At 38.9% G+C, this 11,291-nt stretch overlaps 1 protein-coding gene across 1 annotated transcript; it reads left to right on the top strand.

Moving 5' to 3' along the window:
- Positions 1–2,296: 2,296 nt before the first annotated feature.
- Positions 2,297–3,571, top strand: LOC121026332 (olfactory receptor 52D1). Its single transcript, XM_040469196.1, has one exon. It carries the CDS (start codon positions 2,615–2,617, stop codon positions 3,569–3,571), a length of 957 nt encoding a protein of 318 aa, XP_040325130.1. The 5' UTR covers positions 2,297–2,614.
- Positions 3,572–11,291: the final 7,720 nt, after the last annotated feature.

Genomic DNA, 11,291 nt, shown 5'->3' with positions numbered 1-11,291 from the left:
CCACTTTGCTTTACACTCCTGAGCATCACAGACAGAGTCAATAAATAAGCTCACTTATCAAGCCCGTTGACCAGAGGAGGCTGGGCCATAGAGCTGAGCCGAAGACATTCACTGAGCCCAGAAAACTCAGGTGAGAGAAAGATCAGCTACTTCAACCCAGATTACACATTCAGCCCCCTCTGCTCCCTCATCCCACACCCACCCAAACTTGCATAGAAACACAGCTTTTACCTCCTTCAGTCACACTGTGTATTCAGATTCATACCTCCTGCACAAGCTGTCACTGGACCACCCTCTGTCCCCAGAGCCTCACTCTCAGCACACCTCTCACATAGCTCCAAACTCAGCATGCCCCGCCTGCAAGTGTGTGTCTACCACAGAGGTTCGGTCTTGAAATCAGATTCCAACAACTGTGTTCAATGAAAAGAACACAGAGTTAAATAACTGAGGTCTAGGTCAGAGAGGGGGACTCAAGGACAAGACCCTGGGACATTTGGGTGGATGCCCCCATTGTGTACCAGGGTGGCACCCCCTCAATATCCTTATCCCCTTGCTTCTCAGGGAAAATAAATCCAACTCTTCTGTAACCACAGTTTTTCTGCTCTTCACAACCCAGAATATCACAGAATACCACTATATTATAATAACCACTTAAAAACTTTCCTTCAGGGGCAAGAATAGGCTGGGAAGAGAGGGGAAGGGAAGATGGTAATAATTGTCGCTCTCTGCCCTCTACAATCCAAGCCCCTTTCCCCTAGTGTCAAGGCTTGTGTCAAGGTTGAGACCAAGACACTTTGGTGTCATCAGTGAAAATCTCTGTCCAAATAGGAGAGGCTCCCCAGTTCTCTTTATCTCTTTGATATTCATTAACTAATAAATTAATTGCAGCCTTATGAATTGATATTAGAAAAAGTGCCTTATTTGAAAGAGATATCTAAGAATTCAGATATTGGTCACATTTATGCATATTTGGGTGAAGTAAAACTTGAAAAATTTGAATCAGGACACATAAATCAAGACCCCTCATTTCAGTTGTGAAATTAACATACTCTGTGATGTAGATGACATCAGTTTACTTCTCTGGACCTTGTCTTCCTATTGATTAAGAGTGCCAATGATAATTGCACTCTATTTTCTCCAGAAGGTTGTTAGATAATAAAGAGGTTGCAAAAAAAATGGGGGTGATTATTTGTGGTGCCTATATTTTTAATTTCATGAATATTACTTTTTTCACAACCGTAAGTTTTTTGAGGATAGAAATCACATGATGCCATTTCAAATTTAGTGATAAAAAAAGAAGGCCTGAAAGTGTTGTGGATTATTCCAATGCCACATAATGAGCAGATACAAAACAGAGAATGACTATTGAGTCATTAATTTTTCCAAATTAAGACAACCCAAAGAAGAAGAATATTTCTTCAGTGTCACAATCAATTCTGTTAGAGAATTGGGACTAAAATTCAAGTTTCTCAGAATCCTGTACAGATTTCTTTTTAGTAGACAATGTTTTACTAAGGGAAAGTGTTTGAAAATACCAGCTAGACTTCTACAACAAAAACAAATTCCCTTTCCAAAATATCTTCACTGTGAGCAACACCAGGACACTCCATTTTCTCCCCTGATGTGCTTCTGTCAGCACTTGGTCTTCTGATCTAGCCTCAGTATCCAGTCGTTACACTGGGGGTCACACAAGACCTCAGGTTGGCTTTGCCACAGTAGGGAGTGCTGTCTCTCAGCTGGAATGTCTCATGTATCTCTGTCTTTCTTCTACTGTATCCTCGGGAATACTCAGCACACTGTAGATAATCAGGAGATATGGAAGCACAATCAGGTGGACTAGCCTTTTTCTAGACATTCCAGGTAAGATATAAAATGAAGTTATGCACTGTATATTTATGAAGATACATACAAATGCAGAAAATACAGTGATTGCATTATTATATCATGAAATCAAAAAGTCAATGATATGTTAGTAAAGTTAATGGAATTGAGTCTTAAGTTGACGATTTACAAAATGTCTACATCAGGACTCAGTCATGGTCAGTGTAGAGTATACAATTGCATAAAGGCATAGTCTCAGCCATTGGTATTTTGTAAAGTAGTTGAAGGATAAAAAATAATAATAAAAGATCATTAAGGACCAGAAGAAAGGAAAGTCTTCTGGGAGGCAGAAAAACTAACTGAAGCTTAGAAAAAAGAGAAAAAAGCTTAGAAAGGAGGGGGAAAATGAAGACAGAAGATTCTATAAGCATGAATGAAAGAGAGAAGGAATATTCCTCAATATGAGTGGACTAGACTAATAAATGATGGACAGGATGTGTAGCAGGTAAGTTGTGAAGGATCATATTGGAAAGATGCTTAAATGTTTGGTGCTTGGAATATAGAACTATAAACATCATGGATGGGTACATGAATTAGCATAAAGAAAAACAAGACTATATGTGATAGCATATTTCAAGACTCTTGAACAAGTTAATAATAATGAATATTTTTCTCCACCTAAAAAGATGGTTTCACAGAAAGTTCATCATTTTATGTGAATGACCCAACAACCTGATATTACAGGGCCAGAATACCATGACCCCTTGGATAGAGGCGTTTATTTCCAAGCAGAATGTCAGCTTCCAACATCAGTGATGACAGTCTCCCAGGCACACTCATCCTGACGGGCATCCCAGGGCTGGAGTGGGCCCATGTCTGGATCGCCATCCCCTTCTGCGCCATGTATCTGGTAGCGCTGGCTGGGAATGCTGCCCTCATCCTGGTCATTGTGACAGACAGTGCTCTTCATGCACCCATGTACCTCTTCCTGTGCCTTCTTTCGCTCACCGACCTGGCTCTCAGCTCCACCACGGTGCCTAAGATGCTGTCCACTTTATGGCTGCATGCTGGAGAGATTTCCTTTGGTGGATGCCTGGCCCAAATGTTTTGTGTCCATTCTATCTATGCTCTGGAGTCCTCAGTTCTTCTCGCCATGGCCTTTGATCGCTATGTGGCAATCTGCAACCCACTGAGATACACAACCATTCTCAACCATACCGTCATAGGCAAAATTGGCCTTGCTGGGCTATGCCGTAGTGTGGCCATTGTGTCCCCATTCATCTTCTTGTTGAGGCGACTGCCTTACTGTGGTCACCATATCATGGCCCACACATACTGTGAGCACATGGGCATCGCTCGCCTGGCCTGTGCCAACATCACTGTCAATATTGTCTATGGGCTGACTGTGGCCCTGTTGGCCGTGGGTCTGGATGCCATCCTCATTGCCATTTCCTACGGCTTTATCCTCCATGCTGTCTTCCGCCTTCCATCTCAAGATGCCAGGCACAAGGCTCTGAGTACCTGTGGCTCCCACCTGGGGGTCATCCTGGTCTTCTACATTCCTGCCTTCTTCTCCTTCCTCACCCACCGCTTTGGCCAGCACCGAGTCCCCAAGAATGTGCACATTTTTCTGGCCAACCTGTACGTGCTGGTGCCTCCTGTGCTCAACCCGATCATCTATGGGGCTAGGACCAAGGAGATTCGGAGCCGACTTCTGAGGCTGCTACATATGAGGAAGGTCTCATTGTGAGTTCTGACCAGTGGTTGGAGATGACAAGACTGCTAAATAGACCTGATAATTGTCTGGATGCATGTGTATGGGTGGAAGCCTTTGATGTGAGAAGGATAATCACTTGTAAGGAAGCACTGGAAAAAAGGAAATGGCCAGATAATTTGGACATGTTAAGGATTACACTGAATATCCCCCTTTAGCAATTCTGAATTGCCCAGGATGAGATTATATTTTTTTCTGTCATCTAAACAGAGAGTATAATTTACCAGGAAGCAATGCATCTCTATCTGTAGTTCACACTGCTTCTCATTGTAGAAATATTCTACTGGGCAATGAAGTAGAATAACAACAAAAACAGCATATTTGGAATGAATCTGAATCTGAGCTTCAAAACTCTGAGCAATGATTAACAGCATAAGAGCACAAATGGTGTAATCAGAGTGCTTGGGTTTGAAAACTTGTTTCTCCATTCACTACTTTTGTGCTTTGAGCCTGTTGCTAAATTCTTCTATGCCTATTTAGGTCAACTGTAAGTGGGGATAATAAGATCTAACTCTTGAGGTTGTGGTGAGGATAAAAGAAATTATTGAGTGTATGTAAAAAACTTAGAAAAGTATCTGAAACTTAAAATGTTCAATAAAGAAATGTAAGATGTAAAAGTCATGTGACCTCTCAAAAATTATTTTAGTTTTATAAATCATCTAAGAACAATTTTGCATTTCCTCATCTCACATAATTTTTGTTACTATGTTTATAACTGCTCTATACAGTTAGTCTTGTTTGGCACATGATTAGCTCTCACTAAAACCATATTTTCTCCCATTACTACCCACTTCTCTGTTTGCAAGGGTCATTTCCTTTTTAGCCACAAATTTATCTCTTATTAGGATTTATAGAAACATGTTCAGAGTCCCAGTGCCTTTCTGCACAACCCTTGTTCATTTCAATTACTAAGTGTATCTTTTAAATTTATCATATTTGTCATTTATTGAGCTTCTGTTAATTAATATTGTTCATCAAATTAGGAGAGTTTCAGTGTTACTTCTTCCAATGTTCCTTCTCTCTCCTCTCTGCTCCTTCTCAGACTTTCATATATATATATTGGCATTCTTGACGATATCTCATAAGTGTTTGAGCCTCTGCTCATTTTCCTTCATTATTTTTTCCTTCAGTTACTCAGACTGCATGATCACTATTGACCAATCCTCATGTTTGCTGTTTCTTTCTACTGTATTGTCAAATGTACTGTGGAGCCCTTAGAGTAAATTTTTATATCAATTATTGAACTTTATTTAATGCTTATTTATTCATTCTCAGAGAGAGAGAGAGAGAGAGAGAGAGAGAGAGAGAAAATCCCAAGTAGGCTCCTCACCGCTAGTGCCTAGCCCAACGCAGGCTGAATTCATGAACTACAAGATTATGACCTGAGTCAAAATTCAAAGTCAGATGATTAACAGACTGAACCACCCAGGTGCCCCTCAATTATTGAGTGTTTTTAACTCCATAATTTATATATGATTTTTAAAAATAATTTTTATCTCTTTACTGGTATTATCACAATCACAATTTCCTTTAGTTCATTGAGCCTATTTAAAATGATTGATTTAAAGTCATGATTAATAAGTCTAATGTTTTGACTTCCTCAGGACAGTTTCTGTTGGTATTTTTCCCCTCTGCATGGACCATAATTTTTGTTTCTTTTGATGCCCCATAATCTATTGAAAACTGGACACTTTGTGGCAATTCTGGGAATCACATTTTTCTCTATCCCCAGAATTCGTATTTATTGCTATTTGTTGTTGTTATTGCTGCTGGCATTTACTTAGTGAATTTCTGAATTAATTCTGTAACATCAGTTGTTTTGTGTGCAGCCACTGAAGTCTGCTGAGTTAGCCCAGTGCCAGCTAATAATTGGAAAGAGATTTCCTTACATACCTGAAAGCAGTATTTGTCTTTGCTCAGAGATCTGTAGTCATGTTGGAACACAACTTCAACACCCAGACATTCATTATGGGACTCTACGTTAGTCTTTATCTTTCTGCTCAGGCACAGTCTCAAGATGAGCCAGGGATGAGACATGAGGGCCTTCTCAGACCTTTTCTGGTTATTTCTACAGCCCTGGGCATATGCAGAGCTCTGACATGCACATGGCCTTCTATACCTCAGGTATACGTCAAAAATATTCAAGGCTCTTGTAAATATCTCATTCTTCAGCTTTTCCTTTTTAGCAGTTTGGTTAATTTAATATTTTTCCCAACTGTTATCCACTGTCACAGTCAGCCGCAAAGTTAATTGATTACTGGTAATTGTTTTTGACTTACCCACTGGGAAAATGATATTTGCATTAAGAGGGCTACAGATCAGATGAAATAGAAACGGTCTAGCAAGAGTGATCTTCACAGGAAGTATCAGGCCAGATAATGACAATTTTCTGGAAAGGAGATTTTGAAAGAAGTCCAGCTCCAAACTGCTCCCTCTGGATGCCCCTGGACTATTGGTTTTCACTGTGCATTCTGGTTATTATTTTTTAAGGCTACAGTAGAGCTAGAGAGTGGGTGAATGGGATTAGGACAAATCAAAATGACACATAGCCACCGATCTTGCAAAAGGTCAACAATTTTTCTTAAATACACTCTACTTAGACAGATGCAAGCCTTTGGTCAATGTCTAGAATTTTGAACAAGTTGATTCAGACCATTTCTTGCCCATTTTCTCATTTTCTCAATGGAAGAAGAAAATTTCCGAGGTCCTTACTCTGCCATTTTCACAGATGTTACCACCATTCTCCATATTATTTCCTTGCTGGCAGAGTGGGAGGCAAGATATCCATTAGGGAAAAAGGGAAGAAGTGTGTTATATTTGAGAACATGTTTTTTTGGATCATACCTGTTATGAACACCAGGTCACTCACTTGTCAGTTAGACGATGCTATCTAAACCATGACTGAAACCTTAGTTTCCCTATCCTTAGAAAAATATAATATCTTACAAACCCCCTCCATATGTTGTTGTGAGTATCATATAGATTATTTACTTAGGTTGCAGGATGGCAGGGGTACAACAGATGTTATTTTCCAGACCAGCATCTATCCCCCTTTTGGGACAATCATAGGGCAGACACGGTAGTAACCAGAGAACTCGTCTCCCATCAGTTGTGGATGTTCTCAGGCAGGAATGCTGGGCTGAGAAGGGAATTTCTGACTTCACAGAGGAAGGACTTTCTCTCACTTTTCTTCTAAGGGCACTGCCATTCTCAGCTCTGGTTTAAAATCTTCCACTCCTCTTTGACTATTAGTCTCATCCCCATGTCCATTTAGTTTTCAAGTTTCATGGCCTTTCTACAAACATTTCTTCCATTTTATATATACCTTATCTGCCTGAATTTAGACTTTTACCATCTGAATTGCTAAAGCAATCTCCTAATTTTTCCCTGCACCAGCTCTGCCAGAATGCATCAATTTCTTCCCTTTGCTCACAGAGTGATCATTATAAAATCTAAATATTCCTCCTTAGGTTCTTCAAAGCATACACATTATCCTTTCTTCCAAAATTAGGTAATGACCGAGGTGTGTGCCATCCTTCAGGTCTTGGTCTTAACTCATCAGTCTATTTCTATGACCCATTGACTTCTGGCTAGAATACTTCATCTTCCATTTCTTAGGCAGAAAAAGAAGTGTACATATTATAACCTGGTACAAGTCGCTGCACCATGAGTTGCTCGAGGATATGCTTATTTGGCATTGGATTCCCTTATGTCTTCTTTCATGTTAGTCATTCACTCCTTCACGGACAATATTATAGTAATATCATACCATAAAACTGTGCGTCCACTGTCACCACTGACCTCAATATTCCTATATATGTTGGATTCTCAATTATGAGGCTGTTACAGTTGACTGTTCCATATTTCTTGATTGTTTCTCCTTTCTCGGATTACTAACTGCCTCACTTCATTGATCCTCCACCTATCTCCATGTTTACTCCCATATTTACCTCCCTTCAGTTTCCTTTACCCTTGTTTATGTAACTGCAGAGGCTGGAAAGTCCCATGATTTGTCATGTGCAAGATGGAAACCCTGGGAAGCTGGTGATGTAATGCTATCTAAACCTGAAGGCCTGCGAACCAAAGCAGCTGAAGGTAGAGATTCTAGTCCACTTCTGAGGGCCCGAGAATCAGGAGTACCAAGAACCAGAAAAGATGATGTTCCACCTGAAGCAAACAGAGAAGAAGCACCTAGGTTTTCTTCCTGCAAACTTTTCTCTATTCAGGCCTTCAGTGGTTGGGATTATGTTCACAGATGTTGGGGATGACAACCTGCTTTACTGAGCCCATCAATTCAAATGCTACTTTCATGCAGAAACACTCTTACAAACACACCTAGAAAACTGTTAGCCAACTATCCAGGAACCATGGGAACCATTCAAGTTGACACATAAAATTAACAACCACACTGTCTAATCTAGACTAGGTGTCATTTGCACGTATTTTTCTCATTCATTCCCCATATCTGTTTCAGTAGTCACCAAACCTTAAATATTCTATATCCCGAGTGTAAGTCTGACAGCAAGCTCCAAAGGGGCAATGAATGTTGGAGATAAGCCCTAATGGGGAAAATAAAGGTAATTAACCAGAGCAAACAAAATGATTGCTAGACAAAGCTAACGTTTGAGGCCAGGGATATACATTGGGTTAATTTGAGGATATTTATGATTTTTATCCATACTATTTCTATGGGCTGATTGTATATCACAAACAAAAAAAAAAAAAAAAAACAAAGAAACAAACAAAAAAAACACCTCATATGTTGAAGTTGAAGTTCTAAGCCCTAATGTAACTGTGTTGGAAGTTAGCATTTAGGGGCATAATTAAAGTAAATGAGGTCATAAAGTTCTGTCATGACTAAGTTCAGTCATGACTAAGTAAGTCATGGTTCTTTTTTTTTTAATTTTTAATGTTTTTAAAAATTTTTTTGAGAAAGAGAGAGAGAGCACAAGCTGGGAGGGGCAAAGAGAGAGACACACAGAATCTGAAGCAGGCTCCAGGCTCTGAGCCGTCAGCACAGAGCCTGACATGGGGCTTTAACTCACGAACTGCGAGGTCATGACCTGAGCTGAAGTCGGACGCTTAACCGACTGAGTCACCCAGGTGCCCCAAGTCATAGTTCTTAATGAGATTACATGAAAGATAATTAAAGAAAGATTCAAAGAGTAAAGAACTCTTTTTTTACTTGGTTAACTTCAGGTAATTTTTGCAATTTTATTTAAATATCTATCACTAGACTATGCTGTTAACTGGAAAGAAAAATAATTCTGAAAGGTGAATTATTAAATTTAGTACTTGTAAATGTAACTGACATATTTTATGAACTCCTCTATTTTTCAAAACTCACTAGATGACTTCTAAAGATAAAAAAATTATGTCATGTTTTATACATGTTTTTGGTTTTAGTGAAGATGTACGTTAGAAAAGTTATGTATTATTCATTAAACACTATTTTTATAAATTTTATAAAATATTTTTGAGTTTTATTCAATCCTAAATTTAGTTAATCTCAGACAATTTTCCCATGTTCTTAGTGATATGTTTCTCATTTATTTTATAATAATAAAAAATTATCAAGTATACCTGAATGAATGGATTTATTTTGATTTTTATATATGATTTATATTTATTAAATCCCAAAATGTCATACAGGTTGTAACACACGCACGCACAAATATGAGTACAGGGTTTTTGAGTTACTTGCTAAGCCATTGTCTCTCAGCTTCAAACCCTTCTGTGCTCTGCTTGGGGATGCCTAGGCTGGGACCACACTTTCCCTCCACCTGCTGGCTGGCTCTTAGACTCTGCCAGTAGAGGGCAGTAGAGGCCGATTAGAGAGCTGGGTCAGGGCTAGGGGATTTGATTATCCCATGCACACTCTGTTCCTGTTCGTGTCACCCAGGTTCCCCTGTTTTCAGTGGTGATACCAGTTGATTCTAATAGAAACAGTAGGTTTTAAGTGGCTTTTTTTTTTTTTTTTTTTGGTCCTTACTTTGAAACAACCTCGTCATGTTCTTCAGATATACCAGCACCACCTGGCTGGAATCCCTCCTCAGAGTACCCACTATGAGGGCACTCTCCTTTGCCAGAAACTCCTCTCTCAGGACCATTGCTGATTACAGCAGTTACTCTCAATTATGGCTGGATTCCCACAGTGCGGAAGAAACTCCCTTCACTCCCAACTAAGTTACTTACTTAACTATGGGTTCTTAGAGCTTATTTTTATAAAGGTAAAATTAAGAGCATCTAAGTACAAACCCCACTTCATTGAATCAATATGGACTAATGAATACATGAGGTTAATTGGAAAAAAGTAAAAGCTCCATCAACCTATTAAGAAATAATATTCTGAAAACAAATTAGCCCTATGTATATAATCTATACAATTTAAACATTATCATATAGCTTTTATTAATTAATGATTATAATAATTGTTATATTACAACATTTTAACATTTGCATCCCATAATTACAAGAAATAAAATCTCCTTGTATTATTAGAAACATATAAGTGTTATAATGAGATATTCAAGCAAAAATATACATGTGGGAATACAGACCAACTTTAAAGAGAGAGAGCAATATTTTTGAATTTCTGAAAATTAAGAAAATCTTGCTCAAATACTTTTAAATGGGCATTGCTGAATTGGAAATTTCTAGGGCATACAATTTCCATAAAATAAATTAAAAACTGTCCTATGGGAGTTTTATTTCTAATGTCAATATTCACAAAATACTAGAAATTAGGTCTTTTTCTGCTCTTTAAAATTTTAATGAAAGTTCTTAGAGTCCTTTTAAAGTTTTGAAGAGAATATAGTGATTTGAAAATTCTTTTAGGATATACCCACATGAAATGTTTGAAGACCACTAGATTACAATAATTTGAAAGGAGATATGTATATTACAAAATAAGAGAGGTGAGTACTCTGAAGTCATGGAAGAAAAATCACCTATTCTGCAAAGGGTTTTGATGCCAGGAATCCCTGGTGCAGGGACCAGAGAGATGGCTGGAGTTAGGGAGCTGAGGGGATCTACCTAGAGCACTGATGTCATTTCCAACCAGGTCTGGCTTCATGGCAAACGAGCAGGACAGTTACATGGTGCCCATGCTCAGAAGGTCCTTGTGCTTTCCTTAAAGCTCTGCTGTCATCATATTGAAATTCTTGGTAATTTGATATGTGAACTTGTGTTCACTTTGTAAGATCACTTTGTAAGTGAAGCCTACAGTACAATGATGTATGCACTTGTCCACTACCATTATTTCCTGCCCATGAGCATAGAATTCTGGTGGGTTCACAATGAGAAGAGTTCCAGGAGGACAGAAACAAAGAGAAGAAAAGAAAGGAAGAGACAAGGAAGAAAAGAGAAACAGAGAGATGAGAGGAAAGTATAAAACATAAAACAAAGTATACCGGATGTTTCATTTCCCCTTTCCTGGCAAAGTCATCAAGGAAGATTCTCCTTCCTTATTTCTTCCTCATTTTATCACCCCCCCCCCCTTCTTGTTCTCTTTCTCAAAGTGTGTTTCATGGACCAAGTCCCTGGAGGTCGCCACTTTGCTTTACACTCCTGAGCATCACAGACAGAGTCAATAAATAAGCTCACTTATCAAGCCCGTTGACCAGAGGAGGCTGGGCCATAGAGCTGAGCCGAAGACATTCACTGAGCCCAGAAAACTCAGGTGAGAGAAAGATCA

This window comes from Herpailurus yagouaroundi, unplaced genomic scaffold, assembly GCF_014898765.1.
Source record: "Herpailurus yagouaroundi ecotype Mexico unplaced genomic scaffold, PumYag 80228, whole genome shotgun sequence".
Lineage (NCBI taxonomy): Eukaryota > Metazoa > Chordata > Mammalia > Carnivora > Felidae > Herpailurus > Herpailurus yagouaroundi.
Note: the sequence above shows the minus strand (reverse complement) of the source record. Positions and strands in the feature narration are given on the sequence as shown.